Below are 22,787 nucleotides of genomic sequence, written 5' to 3' on the forward strand. Positions count from 1 at the left end.
GGCTGAGATTCAGAGAGGGATTACAGATTAATTTGAGCATAATGATCTGCTTGAGATCTTGGGGTAGCTTTAAAGCCACTAACTGAGAAGTCATCTCCTCTATTGCTCTTCCGAGAGAGTCCTGGTTGGTTGTGACGGGCGTCTTTTCAGAGAATAAAACCCTAGAGCACCTTGACAGTCCGCCCCTTTCTGGCATAAGAAGAGGCAATTGACCTTATGACAGGATCAGCTCCGCACTCACAGAACAAACAAAGCAGAGTGGTGCCTGCTAGCCTCAAAACATTTTTACTATGAGGTGGGGATAAGGTGGGAACACTACTGACTCATAAACTACGCCAACTGAATGCTGCACCCATATTGCTGATTCAAACAGACCGTGGCAGCTGGACCACTGCTGAACAGGTGAAGCGGCAGGCATGTTACAGCAATGATCTAGCTCTCTATTATGGAGATGCTTCCTCCTGTTCGCTCGTGGGCTCTTATCTTGACTCTTGTGCATAAGAACCTATTGACTCCTCTCAGGCTGAACTCCTGGAAGCCCGATTTCTCTTAATGAATTACACATAGCCCGTTGGATCTACTCATAAGTAAAATACCAGTCCCTGATGGGCTGCCGTTCGCTTTCTACTGGGTGTTCCTTTCTTTCCTCCATGACCACATGCTAATGCTTTTCAACTCTTTCTCCTCTGATAATGGCCTCAGTCTGACGATGGCGCCGGCGAAGATTGCTCTTATCCCCAAACCCGGCATGGACCCCTTTCTTTGCACCTCTTGTCACCCCATTACGCTCTTAAATACGGATACTAAGATTTATACCAAGATCGTGGCAAGTGAAGTAGTGTGGCTCACTGGTTAGAAGCGGCAGACCCGAGAGCAGAGGACGGCCCGGGACCAGGGTTCGATTCCCGGCGCGGCAGGTTTCTGGACCAGGGTCAGCGGACTCGATAATTCTCTCGCCTCGGTGCCCACTCTGATCAGCGTTCATACTCGGCAACTCTGGGCATTAGCTTGCCTCATCTTCACTAACGGCCCCACCAGACCGCCGGGGATGCCTGGTCTCACCCTGGAGATACCCATTAAGGGACCATCTCTCAGGGAAGCCAGGAAGGGTTTCGCAGCGGTCGAAGCGCCTTGGGACCCTCCGGGTAAGTAGTGCGCTATATAAATGCCTATACATACATACATACATACATACATACATACAAATCGCTGAGGGTCATATCTTCCTTGCCTGACCAGGTCGACTTCATCTGTAACCGCCAAGGAGCTGATAATATCTGTCGGATCGCCCATCTTGAGAAATCCCTTCACCACAATCTCCCTGCCTTCTTTCGCTTGACATGGAGAAGGCTTTCAACAGGGTTAGTTAGCCCTTTCTCAGAGCAGTCCTTCGTATGATTTGTCTTAGATTGAACATGATATCCTGAATCACGGCTTCATATGTGGTGCCCACTGCTAACATTTCGGTTAACGGACGCTGTACGCAGCTGATCCACTTAGCAAGCAGCAGTCATCAGGGGTGCCCTCTCTAACCCCTGTTATTGCCCTCACTGTAGAACCCCTAGTTATCACTATCTGGCAGATGGAGTGCATTGTGGGCATTCCACTTGCTGGGCGCGCACATAAGAAAGTGTGTTTGCGGATAATCTGTTTCTCACTTTCTCCCGATGGCAACCTCTCTTCCTGCAGTAGTTCAAGCTTTCCTGATTTCGAATGGGTCACCGGATTTAGGGTTAACATATCCAAGGCACAAGCCCCGAACCTCATGATACCCGCACAGGATCATCCTGCCATTTAGTTTCTTGCCCCCTTCAAATAGACCCCCATGCTATCCTTTATCTGTGGCTTAGCCTTACCTCCATCTTTTCGACCTGGACGAGAGGCAATTGGGCAACTTATCGAAAATCCATCCTAGACGATTTACGTCTATGGAGGCCTCTGCATGTGTCTTGTTTGGGACTGCTCAATGCTGTCAAGATGTCTGTCCTCCCTAAATTCCATCTTTTTCAACAACTGCCAACATCCATTCCCCAAGACAATATTGTTAGACTCCAGCGAGACATCCACATCTTCATCTGGGGGCAGCCAGATTTTTCAACTCTGTTCTTATGCTTCCTAGAGATCGTGGTGGCCTGGCGTGCCCCAATCTGCTTCAGTAATATTGGGCGGTGGATCTTCATTTTATGTCTGAGTGGATGGCAAGGGAGAGTGAGAAGTACTGATTCCATATGGACCGGGCGGCCCCTTGTCGACCTCTTTGGGGCCTTGTGTGGCTGCTTAAACACATGCGCCTGCGAAGTGCCTATCTTGCAACTCCCACTAGGACTTTTGTTGAGGTCTGAAATAGGATTGTGCTCAAACTCAGTCTTACCACGTTTTCTCTCTAAACACTCCCCTGTTGCGCAACCCGTATTTCACCCAGGCTCTGGAGCCTCACTCTTTTCCCAGTTGGGAAGGGGGAGACAGTCGTACTCTACAACATTTGTTTGAGTAACCCTCTATCAAGAATTTCAAGTAATTTAGGCATGAGTTCCTGACTCCTGAGACAGGCCAGTTACAGTATTGTCAGCAGCACCATTCGCCATTTCAACCCTTCTCCGTTCAATGGGTGACACAGCAATTTAACCCTAGAGTCACTGGTCAAAACCTAGGATAGCACAAGAGGTTTGAAATTCCACACCTATAAAGTCCTCCAACACTCTACCAAGCACGACCTCAGAACTATCAATTGCAGTGGCACGCAGACACTACTTAGGGTATCTCCCAGAAGCAGTAGGAAACACTTTGGTAAGATGTACCCAAAATTCACCACCGTATGCAGCAGTGAGAGGCAGCATACAAAATGATGATACAATGGTACTATAAACCAACACACCTTTTTGCCATGTATCATATCACATCTGATCTCTGCTGGCACTGCAACTCGTCCCGTGGTGATTTCCAGTACATATGGTGGTCTTGCTCTATTATTACTATATTTTGGAAGTAAGTCTTGGGCTGTGTCAAAAGAGTATTGGGATTCCCATTTCATAGATCAGTTATTTTAGGAATCCGTCCCCTTGATCTAGAAGTCATGACACACAAGATTGTCGTCTTTGGAACCAGATGGGAGCTGCTAAGCAGCTCATCGCCCTTTATTGAAAGCAACTCCCGGCCCCCCTATGGCTTTATGGTTTATCTGCCTCTGGCATGTTATGACCAAGGAACTCTTGTCACATAGAATAGCACATTCCGATGCTAAATCTACCCATGTATGGCAGTCTTTAATTGAATATTTTACACGCTTGGAACACACCTAGTTCACTCCCACTAAGCTTAAAGCACCCCAACTACTTGATTGAACTACTCTCCGAATAGAGTGACGCAGCCCTAGGGCCCTTGGCATATCAATCACTTCATATTCCCATCCACCCCTCCTGCCTAACGACTCCTTCTTGCAAATTCGTAACGTTAGCTGAGGACTCCCCAATAATAGGACATTGTTAATTTTGCCTTTTTACGACCTTTAGTGTTTTGTTGTTTGCATTTTATTATTATTATTTTTAATAATTGCAGGTTCATGCGAGGACTGCATCCCTCTTTTTCATTTTTTATTTTATTATTGTACACCCTTTTGGTGCATTATAATGTTTATACTTTTGTTGGTCCTCTCTCTGCAATGAATATGCTATTATTTTGTATGAATGGTTTATCGCCTTGAATGCAAGCTTGAAAATTTAAAAAAATTATAATACGCTAAGTCTGCTACAATTATTCCAATCATTTAAAAGAGAAAAAAAATTCAAGCAGAGCAATGATACTCATTTGAAGTAAATATTGCAAAAACATTTTTCTAACCAAACACCTGCAACTGCATAAACTGCAGATCTATCAGTACCGAAAATGCACGCCATCAAGGGAATCAAAAGCTTGGCGCTGCAATAAAAAGGAGAAATAAAACATTCAGATCACAAATGCCCGGAATCAGCAAAGTGGCAGAAAAATTTGTCAATCGACAGCTTTTTGACTTCCTCCAATCAGGTGACTTACTCCAACCCTCCCAGACAGGCTTCCGCCCGGGCCACGGCACTGAAACCGCTATGATTGCTGTGGTAGAAGAGGCCAGAAAGATCCTCGATTCAGGAGGATCAGTGGCAGTGATCCTCCTGGATCTGAGGGCAGCCTTTGTTACTGTTAACCATCTCACCCTGGTTTGCCGGCTCAAAGGTCTGGGAGTCACCGGGTCTGCCCTGTCCTGGCTGAATTCCTTCCTCTACAACCGATCCTTCCAAGTGCTAGAGGGCAACTCCATATCCAACATAACTCCTGTGCACTGCAGTGTCCCCCCGGGCTCCTCCCTGAGCCCGACACTCTTTAACATGTACATGTCTCCCCTTGAGAAAATTGTTACCCCACATGGTGTTAAACTTCTGACCTACGCCGACGACACCCAGCTCATTGTATTACTGAGCCAGCTGGAACGTCCCCCCACTGACCTCTGCTCCTGCCTTAAAGACATAACTAGCTGGATGGATAGCTCCCACCTCAAATTAAACAGTGATAAAACTGAGATTCTGGTCATGGGCAATCCGTCTTACTGCCGACCCGAGACCATGTGGCCACCCTGCATGGGACCGCCTCCAATCCCTTACCCTGACATTAAAAGCCTGGGAATCTGGCTTGACCAAGGACTCATGCTCAGCACCAAAGCCAGGAAAACCGCGGGGGGGGCAGTTATGGCCTCCTTCGAACTTCCCGCAAAATCCTACCTCTCCTTCCCCCTCAGTCTAGGAAGCTCCTTATTCAGGGCCTCATACTGCCCAGACTAGACTATGGCAATGGCCTGTAACCCGGCGCCCCAGGAAAGTAATTGCCAAACTACAGGTTGTTCAAAATACAGCTGCCAGGCTCCTCACAGGCACCAATAACCGGTGCGAAGCAAAACCTGCTCTTAGCTCACATCACTGGCTACCCATACAGGAAAGAATACACCTTAAAACACTAAGCACCACCCACAAAATTTTCTATGGCAAAGGTGGGTCCCCCTGTCTTAAAAGACCTCATTGTGCCCTACAAAGCCAATAGAACCCTTCGGTCGACTCACCTTCATCTTGCCTCCACGCCCAGGATTAAGAAGGCCCGCACTGGGCTTCGCCTCTTTTCCTACAATGCCCCCAAGTTGTGGAACTCCCTACCCCTTGCCATCCGTGCCCAACCCAACCTTCTCTCCTTCCGTAAGCATTTAAAAACCTGGTTATTCCCTTAAAATCCCCTTCCGTCCCGCCAGTTCACTCACTAGCGCTGGGACGCTCCCGTTGCAGCCATGCGCTCTACAAATCCTTTTTCATTTCATTTCATTTCAAATTATGAAAAGAAAGAAAACAGTTAACATTATAAAACACTATGAAGCCTGCCGCTAGGCGCTGATCTGCATCACAAATGACTGATCTTCCCCCAAAAAGCAAAGGCAAGGAATTGGCACCTGAGAGGGGAGGGATCCTTACCCCAGCCTTCGGCCAAACACATGTCAAACACCAGTTCATACACACCACTATCTAAATTCCAGCCACACATATCACTAGCCAGTCCACACACACAGCCAGCAAAACCCCCAGTTCAAACACGTCATCAGCCAAACGCCAGACCCACACTCCAGTCCACAAAACCCCCAGTACACGCACACTGCCAGCCAAACGCCAGTTCACACAACACAGAAAAGTATTCCCAGGTGTCTAGTTGTTTTCTGACTCCCTTCTGTCGGCAGATTGCTCTAGGAAACATCTAATGTTACCCTGGGAGAGCAGAAAACAAAGGACAATACTGGAAAGCAAATCCCTGATGTCTAGTAGATGGATGGCCCTTTGGGGTTATATTGGCCTAAACATATCTCTGAGGTGGCTGGGGGTGGAAAGCAGCCAAAACAGCCCCCCAAAACTTGGGAGCGACACTTACCCAAGAGGCCACTCCCCAGCAACATATACAATAAAGTCTCTGGTGTCTAGTTGTTTTCTGTCCCCCCACCCACCTCACCGCCCCAATTTAATGGGCGAGCTGCGGTGCAGAAAACGGCCAAAACATGTCTCCAAAAATGGGATTGACCCTTTCACAAGGGGCCGCTCCCTAGCATACATGTACAGTAAAATCCCTGAAGTCTAGTTGTGTCCTCCCTCAGGGTCAGATTGGCCTAAATAATAGCTGATCTGCTGCCAGGGGGGCAGAAACGGCCAAAACAAATGCCCAAATATTTTATGGAGTGACCTTTGCCAAGGGGCCACCTCCCAACATGCATACATTTTAAATCCCTTGTGTCTTGTGCGTTTCCGACCTCCGGATGGAGGATTGGTCTAATAAATGGCTGAACAAACCCCTGGGTGAGGGGGAGGAGGGGCGGGGGTGGGGTGGGAGGTGAAGAGGTATAAACAAAGGAAAGTTGTCCCCGTGAGGTGGAGTGGCCCTTGCTCAAGTAGTCGCTCCCTGTAAAATAATCCCTAGTCTCTTGGGGCTTTCAAAAAAAAAGCCCAGATATTTTGGGGAGCGACCCTTGCCCAAAGGGCCCCTCACCACACCAAAAGGACAACCCTGGTTTCCAGTGGATGCATTCCTGCAGTGCGATTGTGGCCCTCTCACAATCCTGCTGCAGGAATGAAAAATTGTCTAGCATTCGCGACAAAGAATTTTCAATTCTATTAAGGACACGGAGGCGAGGATTATGCTTCTCTTATCTTTACTGACAAAACAGCAGCCAATAAAAAGTTTAAACTGGCATGACCCCGGAAGGACAACCCCCTCCATCAGTCTGCACCAATCACTGTCCAGTCCCATACATAACAGTCCATGCAAAACCGGAACCTTCCTCTTTCTTTGCGTTGTCCTCCGCAGTCCAAGCAAGACTGGAGCCCAACGTGGCAACTATCGCATCCTCTTGTCCGAAGGGAAAACTTCTCCTCAGCTGAGACCAAACTCAGTCCACAGGAATATTTATTCAGGTCTGCTTGTGCTGATCACCTGAAACGAAAAGATATGTCGTAATGGCTATTCCAACATCAAGAAATACAACAAGCCATAACATCATTTGGGTGGGTAAAATACATCACATCTTCAAATCGACATACAAAGTACATCACTGTCAACTCGGGTGGGATAATCCTCGCCTCCGTGTCCTTAATAGAATTGAAAATTCTTTGTCGCGAATGCTAGACAATTTTTCATTCTATGTCAGTCCACGGAGGCTCTGATTATGCTAGTTTAAAGTTTCTCCACCACCACCGAGGCTACATCCACAATAGGTTTATGATAAAACGTTTTAAAAGTAGATTCAGATGACCAATCAGCCGCAGTCATGATGTCCTGAAGCCGAGAACCGGCACCAAAGGATTTTGAGGCCATGGCCCCTCTTACAGAATGAGCTCCAAATTTGGAGGAATCAATACCCGCCAGACTCAACAACCAGGAAACCCACCTGGCCAGAGTAGCATTGGCGACTGGGCGGAAAGGTCTCTGTAGAGAAATCAATAATTGACCAAAATCGTTCCTAAACTCTCTAGTACAATCCTCATATACTTTCAAACACTTTACTACACACAATTTACTGTGGTGAGGAAAAGCAGGGTAGGAAATACATTTTGAATGTGTTTTAGTACGTTTTGAAATAGTAAAGGAAACTCCCGTGGGAGTAAATACTCTACCTGCCAAATCCAGAGCTCGAATGTCTGAGACTCTTCTGCAGGAAATCGAGCATAGCAAAATCGTAAGTTTCGCTGAGAGCTGTTTTCTAGACAGACCCTCATTCGCCGGCCAAGCCGATAAAAAAAAACGCAAGATAACAGAAACGTCCCAAAGCTCCGTATACTTAGGCTGAGGAGGCTTCACCAGCCGGATCCCCCTGACAACCTTACACATTAGTGGGTGTTCTCCGACATGTTTACCATCCACGTGCGGATGTCCCGCCGAAATAACTGATCGGAAAGTGTTCACCGATCTGTATGCCAAGCCTGACTGAGCCAAATCTGCCAAGAAATTCGCAATCATAGAGACATCTGATCCCACCGGATCTCCCTGTCGTTCGTTACACCAACCAACCCAGCGTCTCCAAGCTGACTCATAACGCTTGTGGGTGGAAACTCCCGGCACTTGCCAGCGTCTCCTGAAAGTCTCCACGCCATGAGAGACAACTGATCCAGAAGGACCAGTGGATGTTGAAGGCCCACAGGGTCCGTCAGAAGGTCTGGGAACGATGAGATTCGCACCGGAGGTGCGCATGCAAGACTCATCGCGACCGGAACCACGCTTGGGTTTTCCAACATGGGGAGATCAAAATCACCTCTGCCTTCTGCCTCCGAATCTGAGCTAGAACCCTCGGGATCATGATGAACGGGGGGAAAGCATAAAGAATGCCCATCCTCCATGACTGAAGAAAGGCGTCCGAGCTGATCGCCAACGGATCCGGGCGCCAACTGAAAAAATGGGGCAACTGTCTGTTGAGTCGAGAGGCAAACAGATCTATCACACACAGACCCCACAAGTGGTCCAAAGCCCTGAAAATCCTGGGATGCAACCTCCAATCGCTGGCATCCCTCAAATACCGGGAGTTCCAATCCGCTGTCACGTTGACAGATCCCGGAATGTACTCTGTCGTCACCGATATTTGATGGTCCAGGCAATAGTGCCAAAAGTCCTTGGCTATCTCCGCTAGGAGACGAGACCTGGTGCCCCCGAGGCGATTTATGTACCGTACCGCGGACACATTGTCCATGCGTAGGAGAATACAACAAGAGATCTTTTGAGGGGAAAGAGTCCGCACCGCAAATGAACCTGCCAGGAGTTCCAGACAATTGATGTGGAGTTTCAATTCTTCGTGGGACCAACGGCCCCCGGTCTCCACCGAGCCGCAACAGGCTCCCCAGCCCCACCGGCTCGCATCCGACTCTATCACAACTTCTGGGGTGGCAGCAAAGATGGCTCTGCCGTTCCAGGCTTCCAAATGTTCCAACCACCAGTTCATCTCCGTGCAAGCGTCCGTCGACAACAAAACCTGTTGGGCGTAAGTCACGCCCTTGCGAAGATGCAAAGCCTTCAATCGTTGCATCGCTCTGTAGTGCAAGGGGCCCGGAAAGATCGCCTGGATGGACGAGGCCAAAAGCCCCACCAGGCGAGCTAAGGTCCTCAAGGAAATTATCGGAGAGACAAGTGCTTTCCTCAACTCCTTCTTGATTGCCACCCTCTTCTTGAGCAGTAGGAGCAATTGAGCCTTCACAGAGTCGACCTGGAATCCCAGGAATTCCATAACCTGTGAAGGTGTCAGAATGGACTTCTGCAACTTCAAAAGGAAGCCCAGTTCTTGAAGGAGGTGAACCATCCATGATAAATGGAGCGAAACAATCTCTGGAGAGCATCCCAAAATCAGGATGTCGTCTAGGTAGATGATCATTCTTGCGCCCCTCTCCCTGAAGCACTGAACTATTGGTTTCATCAGTTTGGTGAAACACCAGGGAGCGGACGAGAGGCCAAAGGGCATGGCGGCAAACTCGAACCACTTGTTGCGCCACTGAAATTGAAGAAACCGTCGATGCGGTGGAAAAATGGGAACCGCCAGGTAAGCGTCCTTCAAGTCCAGACGTACCATCCAATCCTGTTCTAACAGAATGTCTCGCAGTAGGTGTATGCCTTCCATTTTGAAGTGTCGATACACCACCCATGCGTTGAAATCCCTGAGGTTTAAAACTAATCGAAAGGCCTGGTCTTTCTTTGGGACCACGAAGACGGTGCTCGCAAAGCCTTGAGCGTGTGGCAAAGTTTCCACTATTGCTCCCTTTCTGAGCAAAGCCAGCACCTCTGCGTCTATGAAACTCTGTTCTTGTAGGGAAAAATGCAGTGGCGTGGGCGCTTGACGCTGCGCGGAGGAGGCATAAAACTCTATGTGATACCCTTGGACGGATTGTAACACCCAGGGATCTGTTGTTAGCTCCCGCCATCTGTGAATAAATAAGGCCAACCTGCCTCCCACCTTGTGTTCTGTTGCACAAAGAATTCGTACCTGAATAGGAGTTGTCTCCTGAATTATTTTGCTGTCCTCGGTAATTTCCTTTCTGTCCTCTGCCACGACCTCCTCGATTACGGGAGGGGTAGAAGTTGGGGCGCTGGTAACCTCTGCCTCTCTGCTCACCTCCACGTGAGGTCTGGTTAAAACCTCGGCCGGACCCTCGACCTCGCTGACGTCCGGCCCTGTCAAAAACACCGGTGTGAAGCACCCTCTTTATTGTGGTCTGCGCCTTGTCAAGCGCGGAAAAGGTGGCAACGTACTTGCCCATTTCCTTAACGAACTTGTCTCCGAAGAGCATGCCGTTAGCCATAGAACCAGGTTCGTTGGTGGCCATCTCCGCAAATTGGGAATCAATTCGCATCAGAAAAGAGCGTCTCCGCTCCGTAGACAGCGCCACATTCGCGTTCCCCAAAAAGCACATGGCGCGTTGGGCCCATTCCATGATATCAGACATGTCCATAGGCATGCCTTGTTCTTTGGCCTTGACTGCGGCCTCCAGAATCTTAGTAAGGGGTCCAGAGACGTCCAGTAATTTGTCCTGGCACCCCCGCCATGCCCTATCCAGTCCTTTTTTGGGATCCTTAGCAAATTTCCTCATGAACGCTGTCATGGTAGGGTCAAGGTCCGGAGTATCCGCCACCTTCCCTGTCACTGAAGGTCTGGGGCATTCCGATCTCAACGTGGCTCGTACCCCACTCTCAAAGCCTTAACGCAAGTTATTGGTGACATAATGCGCAACCTCGGCACAGGGCACCCACTCCGTGGATCTAGGGTGAACTATATTATTGGGATCAAACAGAAGGTTCCTAGGGACCTGACTATCATCTGCCTTGAATGCTGTGTGCTTAGTTTTCTTAGTCTTCTTTCTAGAAGCTATCGAATCCACCTCAGAGTCTGAAGTACCAGGTGGCGTCGAGGAGGAATCCCCCGAGGTCTGACAAGCCATAGAGCCATGGTCCCTCATCACTGACTTGGCCATCTGCGCTATCTTGTGGGCCTGGGACTGATCTGAAGTATCCCCCTTTCGGGAGGATTTAAGCTTCCTCTTGCCCGATGGATGATGGGACTTAGTAAAAAGCTTTAACGCCTTAATCAGGGCTTTACTGACAGAGCTCTGGTCGTGGGTAGCCAGGGCTTCACCTAAGTTCTCCTCCAGCTGTTCTTACTCAGGCTCATATTGCTCATACTCATTAAATTCGACCCACTGGTCGCCCACCTCGGCGTAATACGCCATATCCAAGGGGAAAGGAGGTGAGGAGGAGATTAATAGGGGGGGAGTAACCCAGGGGTGCCTCTACACATACACTCCGCAACCCCAGTTGCCAACACACCACAGAGGCAGGTTACTACACGGTGGAAGGAGACCCCTAGCACAACCAAAAACTCCCCTAGAGCAAAGCTCTTACTCCGGACACTCTCCGGTCAGCGTTAGACTGAGGCCAGGGATTGATGCAGTCACTAACGTGCAGATCGCGAGGAGCCGGTAATCTCAAAACGGAACTCGGCTCCTCCCGCATGCGCGTTGCATTGGGGGCACACACTCGACTGCTCCCTGCGCGCGGCAAAGCCCCGTCTGCCTCCTCCTGCTCCACCGCCCCCTAACGCGCTCAGGCACACAGCGCACACCGCAGGACGGCGGACCGGGAAGCGAAACCCAACGCCGAAAACGCTTGCAAAAGAGCAATAACAAATAGCGCAGTAGCGCTACAACCAGTCGCGCACTCGCGCATTCAAACACCTTATAAGTCACACACCATAAACCCCCATCCGCAAAGCAAATAAGGGAAAGGCACTTAACTCGCTGCTGCAGCAGCAAAGAAAGAGGAAGGTTCCGGTTTTGCATGGACTGTTATGTATGGGACTGGACAGTGATCGGTGCAGACTGATGGAGGGGGTTGTCCTTCCGGGGTCATGCCAGTTTAAAGTTTTTATTGGCTGCTGTTTTGTCAGTAAAGATAAGAGAAGCATAATCAGAGCCTCCGTGGACTGACATAGAATTTACTGAAGCGAACCACCCCGTCGTGCGCCTTTTTAACCCGTATCCCTCCTTCAGTAAGCGGATCTACCTGTACCAGGTCTTGGACCCACGACGGCTGGACGCAAACGGTCTCCAGCACGTCCTGGCTCTTTTTGATGATGTTGGCGTGCCGTGCACGTGCTGATGTCATCATTGCTCCAGGGGAGGGGTGGTAGCAGAAGTGCTTCAACTGCCATCTCTGGTAGGGGAATGTGTCGGGGGCTGACGAGGAGCAGCAGTGCTTCCCCCATGGGCGGTAGCAAGGACGTTCTGGACACGTCCTCCGAACCCGAGCGCTGGTGCTGAGGACGTGTCCCGAACTAATACTTAAAACTAACAAGCAGACCGGTCAAGACTGTTCCAGATGGTTAAACAAAATAAACACACAATCATCATTTTCCAGGGCGCTGCAATGATATTACAAAATAATATTTAATAAACGTTGACAAACTGAGTGGCCATATCATTGCTTGATACTCCTGGGCCCACACATCCAGTTCTCGTAAAAATCACCTCCTACTTGGTCCATCTAACAGATCTAACAGAAACCTCCCTCCGAAGCATGTTCTGCATAGACAAATGTGCCTATTTTTAATGCTTGACCATGCTCTCATGGTTAAGGCTCATATCATGACTGATATCAACTTGTATTTAGTATTCTTTAATTCACGTACAAGCTAAAACAATTCTCTTGACACATTTAAATGAAGCTGACGGAAACCATTACACAAAAACACTCGTTACATAAAATAAAAAAGCACTCAACTCACCACTCCACAAACCACTCACTCGCTATAAAAAAAACAGCTCACAGCAGTGACCCTTTATGTAAGCATCACACCAATACTAATGAGTGTTTACCTGTCTCTCATGTGTACCACTTGATAAACAAACAGTACTGCCAAAGCTCAGAAACCTGAATGGTTACCTCCAGCAGTGCCCTGCAAATTTTGTTTTTGGCTGGTATTACGAGTGCCGTGGACGCATCTACACTTTTTCAGCTCGCTGCAAGGTTTAGTGCTCTGCTCTATTGAAGAAGCTGATAAGCGAAGTAGAACAGCACAGACCTTCACCACGCACCACTATGCAGAAGATTTGCAGCTAAGCATCTTAAATAATACTTCTTAATGAAAACCACTCCTGGCTTACAACGAATTAGGTCAATATAATCTTCATAAAATTAAAGCCATAGAAACGTCATATGCTAATTGTTTTGAGAAATCCCACCACACTCAAAGAACAATTTGGAAAAAATGGGAATAATTCCGGTCAAGCGGTGGCAGTCAAGTGAGGCATACCCAAAACAGCTCCATCTCCTATGGTAAATACTCCTCAGAGCACAATATTGGCAAACAACCAATTCTGCCACCTTTGAGAAACCGCACGCCCTGGACATCGCAAGATGTGAAATGTGGCAGCAAGCGATAGCAAATTACTTTTATTATTATTATTGGCTATATTCCTCGTTGCTCTGCTGAAATCCACAATGGCACCCTTGAATTGTTTCCTCAACTACAAACAGATACAAGATTAGCCACTGGAGATCATGAAATTGAAACAGATCTGCCATCCTGCAGTAGGTCCCCAGTGATACCAGACCTTTTTCAAAATGCTTTATATTGCACCAAATGCATACACGTAAACCCATATGTATGCGTTAACCATATACTAAATGTTTCAGCCAAACACACATTGAATAAAACAGTAATGCACTTCTTCTGAAAATGTAACATTTTAGTCAGTGTCTGAAGTACGAATCCTTCTGAATCACCCACCACCTGCAAACATTTCGCATTCTGCAACAATATAATGATGTCCTCTAGCAAATGTTCTCTTGAGAGCTTGAAGCTTGCCCCATGTATCCCAGTGTTTGCATTCTCATCCTCTCAGAAGTCGATGCTTCAAGCTGCTAAAAAGCCTATATGGCTTCCAAGTCAACATGCTGCTTGTTTTCTGGTTATGTTGTTGGCTCAGCTGAAATTTGAAGCTAAGATCTCTACCGTTCAACCATCAGTTATACAGTTCTGTGCCCATCAACTGGCATTGCATGGCATATAACTAAAAAGCAAAATACCAAATAAATGTTTGCTGTATTGGCAGTTGATTCAAGGATTTTGGCTTTCACAGTCTGGCCCTGGCTTAATGGACTCTGTGTGAACATAAATCATTGTTATTATGTAACACTATAGACCGTAGAGTAGGAAGGATGCCATGGGCCCAGGTGCAGGCATGGGAAATGCCCCCTTTAACTGCTATTGGAGTAGTAAAATACAGCAAGTATCAGATTTCATTTGGCCCCTCAGAGCTCTGGGCCCGTGCAATTGTGCCTGCTGCACCAGTGGTAGCTACAACCCTGACAATAGAAAACTTTCTGTCCAGGAACTGTATACAGACAGGTATTGTTGTTCCCTATGAAGTGACCTGCTGTTCCTCCCCAACTCAAACCCTCTTCCCGGTGAAAGAAATAATGCATGTCAATGCATACTAGGTTAACCGTTGATTTGTGAACCAATTTCTAACAAACTGATTTGCGCCTCTTGCTTCATGTACTGAGCATTTTTTTCTATTATCAAAGGCGCCAAATTAGTTGAGTTCAAGAGTTGAGATAAAACGTATAGCGCAGAGCATCTTGATGCACGAAGCACATAATGTGCAACGTAACATTGAGCTGAGGGTGGTTGATAGCAGAAGCATACTACTTGCTACTAGACTGATATTTATTTAGACCCGACAGCCAATCCTATGTAAAGGGCTAAGCTAATGCAACTTTTGACTTAGAAAATGTCTAATGTCCCTTTGCTTTATTTGTTCTTTTTTGTTGCAGAGGTGTAGTAGCACTCCAGGCGCTACGTAAATTAGAAGAGTTGACTGGAAAGCCCATTCATCAGCTGTTTGATTACATTTGTGGTGTTAGCACAGGTAAGTCATATTCAGCCAACAGTTACATGTGAAGTGTACTGCAGAAGCTCAAAGTGTTTGCTTCAGCAGATGTCACCACTTGCCCCCTGAGTTATTCTGCTTCTCCTGCATCTTCCATAGAATTTCTCATGATGGTGGGGCGAGGATGTGAATTCACTTTGTTTAATAGTTAAACACTTTCAACAATGACCATTCGATTCAAGCACTTTTAAAATAAAAGATCATTAACAATAAATGACATCCCTCAATATCTTATCTACATTACGTTCATGTGTTTGTCACAAATAAATACATGGAAAGTGGTGGTAATTTCACTATTGTTTAAACATTTTGGTTCAGTTGTTTTGATGAACAGTTTAACAATTTCTCGTTTTGTATAAAAGGCCTATGGGTCCAGGAAAGCTTGCAGACAGACTAAGGGGTGGGAGTGGCCAAAACGTTTCCTACGTACTATGGATAAGATCCCAGAATACGATTGCCAAAGGGAACCTTTTAGATGCAAACCAAACCTCTTTAAATTATCCTTATATGATTTCATAGGCCACACACAAGGCTTACACTGATGGTGCATGTATCAGCAGTGCAATTAAAAAAGGAAAAGTTACTTACCTGTACTCTGTTATAGGTATTCTCTCTGAATTCATAAACAATACATTATCTCCCTGCGTAGACAAGATGCCCATTACACAATTTAAAAATATTTTTAAGTGAAACATGGCAAAACAAGATGGGATTTTCTACTTGTATTTATAAATATTTTTTTAAAAAGCAAACTGCTATTAGCCAGACTTTTACATTTGGCTGAAAACACTTCTGAACTAACCCTTTAAAAAAAACAAATCTAGGAAAAATATTGCCTCTCATAGCCCAGAAAAATACTGTGCTGATTAGATACTGTACATTTAATTTAAAAAAAACTCCAGAGCCAGCCACCTTTCCGTCATGCAATGTAGGAACAGCTCATTTTGCTGGTGTTATAGTGAATGATAGCTGTACACACAACCTTTTCTTCAAAGTCCTTCAAAATAGGAAGGTGAGAGGGTTGTTTATGGATTCAGAAAGGTTACTCATGTCAAAGAACTAAGATTACAGGTCTCGTTTGCTTCTCTGGTATGAAATTCTCTGTAATAGCCATAAACGGAAGAATAGAGTAGCCATCCAAATACCCACAACCACAGAGAAGGGTTCCGAGTACGAAGGTGAAGAGGGCACAAATATTACTGAGCAAATAAATTAAGTAATGAGGCCTGACCTACAAAAGTATCTCTTCTGAATGATAATCTATACAGTAGTACTCAGCAAAGGTGTGAACCGACCTCAAAGCTCTCTTAACATCTAGAGTATGAACATCTATATATACTGAAAATAAACCGTCTGGAACGTAGGAAGTGATATTGTTTGATTGATATGAAATTCCGAAATTACTTTGGGAAAGAATTTAGAATTTGTTCTTAAGGAAACTTTGTTTTGGTTGATGACCAGTTATGGTCCCTCCAAACATAATTTTGAAGCTCACAAGCCATTCTTACAACAAGAAAAGCTACTTTCCATAAAAGATTTCTAGGTCATCCTTGTACTTTGGTTCACATTGGAAGCCCAACATCTTGGAAAGGAGCATGTTAAGCTGAAGTAGGAAACAGTCTCTTTACCAGAGGAAAGATATTCCTCAGCCACACTAGAAAATCTTTTATCACTGACATGTTGAAAGAGGATGTCTGAGACAGTCTCTTGCTACTAGCAGTGATGATAGTCAGATGCACTTTAATAGAAGAGAACCGAAGGACAGATTTAGCTAAATAAAGAGGATAAAACAAAACTGTCCCTTTTTGAGAATTTTTCAGGGTTACCAGTGATGTGGTGGGTGTCTCTGAACTTCAATCTCTTGGTGTAGTCAACAGACCCCTCCACTGGTCCTTTAGTAGTCAACTTGAAACATTGAGAGAAAGATAGCATTCAGAAGCCGTATGCATTTAAATAAACCAATACAACTATGTAATAACAACAGAGTGAATGATATGCAACCATAAACGTTTATTTTCAGATAATTAGTTCATTGTTATTTATCAAACGTATTCAATCATGCGTTTGTTAAGCGTGACTACTGACCAGTGAGGGTCTCAAGGCGCTGGAGGTGGGTGGGGGTGCAGGCGCAGTTCATCAAGAAGGGGGTCTGTCGAAGAGCCAGGTCTTGCGAAGATGGGGAGCGATGTTGTCTGTCTGAGGTGGAGTGGAAGGGCGTTCCAGGCTCTGGCGGAGAGGAAGGATAAGGAGCTGCCCCCGATCTGCTCTTTCTGGTGCGGGGGACCACAGCGTAGGGGAGCTGGGCTGATCGTAGGGTCCTTTGGGGTGTATGGAATTTGAGTTGGCTTTCAAGTATGCTGGTCCTGTGTCGTGGAGGACCTTGTGTGCATGGGTGAGCATCTTGAAGGTGACACTAGACTTGATGAGGAGCCAGTGGAGTGTGCGCAGGTTCCGGAGAGATGTGACTGTGTCTTGGCAGGTCGAGGACCAGTCTTTGCAGTGGCGTTCTGGATGTTCTGTAGATTGCGGGTGAGGTTTTTGTTTATTCCGGCGTAGAGTGTGTTGCAGTAGTTGAGTCTGCTGGTGACCAGTGCGTGGGCGACGGTCTTTCTGTGTTCGAGGGGGACCCATTTGAAGGTCTTACGTAGGAGGTGGAGGGTGTGGAAGCAGGAGGACAAGACGAAGTTGATCTGGCAGTCCATTTTGAGCTCGGAGTCCAGGATGATTCCCAGGTTGCATGCGTGGTCTGTAGGTGTGGGTGGGCTTCCGAGGGCAGGGGGCCACCAGTTGTCGTTTCAGGTATCGGGGTTTGGGCCCATGATGAGTACTTCTGTCTTATTGGTGTTTAGTTGTAGGCAGCTGTGTTTCATCCATTTGGCGATGGCTTCCATGCCTTCTAGAAAGTTGTGTCTGGTGGTGTTGGGTTCATTGGATAGGGAGAGGATGATTTGGGTGTCGTCTGCATATGACACAATGTTGAGTCCATAGGTTCTGACAATGGGGGGGGAGCAGAGCCATGTAGACGCTGCAGAGCGTAGGGCTGAGGGAGGACCCCTTGGGGGCTCCGCAGGTGGTTGGTGTAGGGTCCGAGAGGAAAGGGGGAGTCTGACCCGCTGCGTCCTGCCAGAGAGGAATGAGCGAATCCAGTCTAGGGCCTTGTCCTGTATCCCTGCGTCTTGGAGTCTGCTTATTAGGGTGCGGTGAAGACTGTGTCGAACGCTGCTGAGAGGTCGAGGAGATGAGGGTTACTGTTTCTCCTTTGTCCAGTAGGGTGCGGAGGTTTCTGTTATTCAGGAGCAACCAATGATATAATTACAGGCAAGAAGTCAAAGCGCTCACACACTGTAAATTGAGGTATAATATACAAATAACCAGTATGTAAAGAATGCAAATTCATAAAGAAACTAATTATAGCTAACTTAAGAAATGAAGGTGCAATGGGTATTTCAAAGGGAAAAGGAAGACGGTCTCAGCATCACGTAACCCATAGTAGAAGTTCAGGAAGTGGAAAGAGTGTTGAAGATAAAGCCTTGAAAAAGTAGATCCATCTTCTCTCTTCGAAGTCAGGAAATGTCTCTCTCTCTTTGGCTATGGAACACTAATAAAATCATAATTAAAAGTCCGGGAGCATCCATATCTCACTCCCACGGCTCAGACCCAATCCTTTGGCGCCATTTGTTGGGAGCCGGCAACCCCTTTAAATTCTCATCCCAACACAATTAGGTACACGTCTGTTTATCCTTGAGTGTTGCATCCTGTTGGTATACCAGATACAGGAGTCTCCACTGTTAGTCTTTTCTCTGACCTTGCTGCCAACTTTTCATCTTCTAGCTTCAATATCAATCTAGTACAGAATAATCAGCCTTTCTCTTGCTAATGAAGGACTGATAACACACCTGCAAAGAAATGAACAAGCAGCATGCTGGCAGTTTCAAGATGTGTAACATTTGGCTAAGGCCTAATGTCAAGTTAAGTTTGCTCAAGGATCGAAATGAAGCAAATTATAACATTATTAACGATAAGATGGCAAACTGTCATTATTATGATGTTAATATGCAATAAATGTAAGTGCATGTGTTATTTATCCTCTCAACTACAATACATTATGATGTCTAAATATGCAGTAATATGTTATAAGACCATACATAAATGTAAAACACACAAGTTGATGAGTTAAGACACATGTTTAATATATAAATTATATACTATAACATAGAAATAAGTGTAGGTAGAGAGTGGAGTCTAAATTAAGCTGCTCTAATCCCCCTCTGTTGGCTAGGATAGCCATCATAAATGTATGAATCTTTCCATTGAGACCACCTTAAAAATTAACTGTCTTCAACATCTTTCATCTAGAGTTTTCCAACTCTTTTATCTCATTACAGAGCCTACCCTGAGTCTCCTCTAACTCAGCTATCTCATTTTCTCTTGATCACTCTTCCATTCACCATCTTCTTTGCTCTTATTTACTTGAATCTCTTAAACATAGCAAACAAGCAAAACAAACAAATAGCAGTGATTAATGTAAGCCTCATTATAGCACCTAAAATCCCACCACCCAGATTTCTAAACCAACCACCTACAAGAGATAGTCCTTTCCCAATTGGCTGCCAGAAACTAGTGTCTTACAGTTCCTTTAAGGCTTGCTTCAAATCAGTTTCTCACAGATCCTCTAATCTCTTCGCTCTTATCAAGAATGTAGGTGCAACACTGATGAACCTGTATCATCTAACAGACTCCCCCTTTGTGAGTAAAATATCGAAGGCAAGGCGATTCCGCAACACCATCGACCTAGTAGCAATCTTTTCAGTAGCAATAGTGAACAATGATTCGGCAATACTGGTTGCTATCTTATCACTATAGTAGAAAGTGTTCTACTCTCCAGGCCATTCAGAATAAATCCCACAGATGTAATCATTGCTCCCAAAATATCCCCTACTATTTCAGAGACGCTATCAATATGTTTTGGCCTAACAAGCAAATTCCGTGCTGGTTCTTACAAATTTTCTACAGGATAAATCTTTGCGAAAACGACATCTAAATAGCAAGTACCAGATCAGCTTCTTATTAGACCCTTAGAATGACAGGATCCTTTCCTCCCATAATGTGGCCAGTGCCCCCCTAATTTGAATGTGTTTTCACGCTTACTTTCTCCCCTAAATTTATGATGTACCACATTTCGCCTTCTATATACTTGCAGTGTTCCCTGATATTGCCAATCTAAAGTCATGGCCGGTTGAACTTCCATTATTTTGCATTCAACATCCTCTGATTCCCACATATCTTTTCCTGCAGACTTGCCTGTTTCTGCTCTTTCCTCAATCGCCCTGTTAGGATTATGGTTACTCATGACTTCACTATAATCAGACCTTTGGATAGAAAATGGTAGCACACAGATTTTCCGCCTGCAAAATAAAAACGATAATAAAATTAATTGTTTTCTAAATACAGTAGTCTATTTATGGCGTCCCTAGCCCTACTCCGTCTTCTTCTGCAGCCTTGGCCCTAGCGACTCTTCTTAATTCATCAAGCAAAATTCAAAGAAAATATCAAAGTTCAGTTCGAATTCGAAACAATCAACAAACACAGTATAAATTTCAGATCTTTAAATCATGTAAATGTAAATTGATACTTGTATAGCGCACTACTCACCCGCAAGGGTCTCAAGGCGCTTGTACGAATACCGCTGTGGAACCCATCCTGGCTTTCCCTGTGAGGCATCCACTCCTGCGCACCCCCAAGGTGGAGGCCAGGCATCCTTAGCGTTGTGGGGGCCGTTGTGGAGATTAAGCAAGCTATTGCCCAGAGTTGCAGAGTGGGACTCCATGATTGGAATAGGCACCGAGGCGAGCATGATCAGGTCCGTGGAATTTTGAGCCCAAGACCCGCCGAGGCGGGGAATTGAACTCTGGTCCCGGGCTAGACCTCTGCATCAGGGTCTGCCACTCTAATCATTGAGCCACACTTCTCCACTCATCATGGAATCCATATGAGCAAAATTATCTGGCACTGTTCATGTAGGCTCTGTTAACACTGCACCGTTGACATCTCAATAATTAGGAACTTGGGCCGCATCACTATCCATCTAGTAAGTCTACTCTGGAGCTGAATATCTTCAGCAAGGCACTCAACTCTCTTTGATCTTCTTTATGCTGGCTGTTCATCTTCACTGCAGCTCGCCTCACTGCCCTCTGCAGCGTTAACCTGGTGAGATACAGAACATAACACATCAGCCTGTCCATTACAATAGTCTAGAACTATGTCATCTCTGATGTTCACAAGTGCATTTACAGGAAAAGCAGGAAGTCTCATAGCTTGTAAGGGACAATCCTGTTCACTTGTCAGGTGTACTGCAAAGACTCATCAGCACCAAAGGTAAAGCATCAGGCCATTTCATAGACGTAGAAGCGCACACTTTCCCCAGCCTTGCCTTCATCATTCCATTAACCTACTCGACAATTCTAAAAACTCCTGGTCGATAACTGCAATTTAGCCTCTGTTCTATTTGCGAAGCTGCACACAACAGTTTCAGGACCTCACTATTAAAGTAAAATCCTCAATCTGATTCTAGAGAAGTCTGGAACCTGAACCTCAGTATTAACTCTCTTATCAACACCTGTCAGTCCTCCGGAGAGGGGAGGTTTCCACCCACCGGGAGAAAATACAGACAACAACCATGACATATCTCAGCCTGCTAAACACATACATTTTGATATAGTCCAATTGCATTCTGTTGAAGAGACCTCCTGATCTGCCTTTGCAGCTCATTGTCACTGGAATCCTCCTCCCCATGGTCATCTGTTGACACGCAAAACACCAATGACACAAACTCTTAGCCATCAACCGAAACTGAGGATTAAACTAGTTCTGTCTGAAAAGTATCACCATTGCATCTCTTCCAATATGCGCGGGTCCATGGAAATGTCTACTCCTAGGAGAGAACAAACTATCAGGGAACACTGGCCTTCTTTCAGTAGATATCCATATATCATCATTGTTCTTTGCACAACTGGCTCTAATCCAACCTTGCTGTTCTGCCTTCAAACATCTTCTTGCTATCTCTTAACTTCTTCCTAAGTATCAGCCACCAAGAGAAGATTTAAGGTGGTCTCATTTTGAGGTTAATTTACATATTCTCCAATTAAGGTACGAGACCCATGAGCACAATACCAGGCGACTTCATCAGCATAATGATTGCCCACCGTCACCTAGTCTTTTATGCTCCTGTGTGGGTATACTAGGTGACTGAAACCTCTCAGGGCATCAGAAAGGCTTCCAATAATTTCATGACATACTCCCCGTTTCTTATTGGGGATCCTGAAGATTTCATAAAACCCCTCTTTAGCCATAGGCATCCAAAGTCGATGACCACACCGAAGCCGTACTGACTATCGGTAAAACTAGTCACTCTCATTTGATCTGAAACAAAACAGGTACTAGTAAGAGCGACCGGTTCGGCCTCTTGTGCCAATGTTACTCTGCAAAGCCAGGAGGCTTCCACTACTTCCACTACCATATACACTGCATAGTCAGCTTTCAAGTTTCTCCCATCATCCGTGAGCAAGAGCAATCAACAACAATGTATAGTCAGATTCTGCCAGAAGTTCGATTTTGATTATCTGGCCTCAGCTTGATGCATAGTTCTGTAACATCTAGACAGTCATGTTCAATCTCCCCATTATCAAGTTTAATTTTATTCAATGGTAGCAATGGAGCTGGGTTAGGAGAATCACACCTTTTTAATGTGATATTCTCTTCCACCTAAAGTATTTGTTCATATTTGGTAAGACGGCTATTAGTCAAATGTTGGGT

At 45.9% G+C, this 22,787-nt stretch overlaps 1 protein-coding gene across 2 annotated transcripts in view; it reads left to right on the forward strand.

Annotated features, from left to right (window-relative positions):
* The window catches only part of PNPLA8 (patatin like domain 8, phospholipase A2), a 295,777-nt gene that overhangs the window by 129,868 nt on the left and 143,122 nt on the right, over positions 1–22,787 (forward strand). For both annotated transcript variants that reach the window (XM_086919430.1, XM_086919428.1), the window contains one exon: positions 14,860–14,954. In XM_086919430.1, the coding sequence (XP_086775556.1) occupies positions 14,860–14,954 (95 nt within the window). The remainder of the gene's footprint in view (positions 1–14,859; positions 14,955–22,787) is intronic.

Source organism: Lissotriton vulgaris, chromosome 1_1 (assembly GCF_964263255.1).
Source record: "Lissotriton vulgaris chromosome 1_1, aLisVul1.2, whole genome shotgun sequence".
Taxonomy (NCBI): Eukaryota; Metazoa; Chordata; class Amphibia; order Caudata; family Salamandridae; genus Lissotriton; species Lissotriton vulgaris.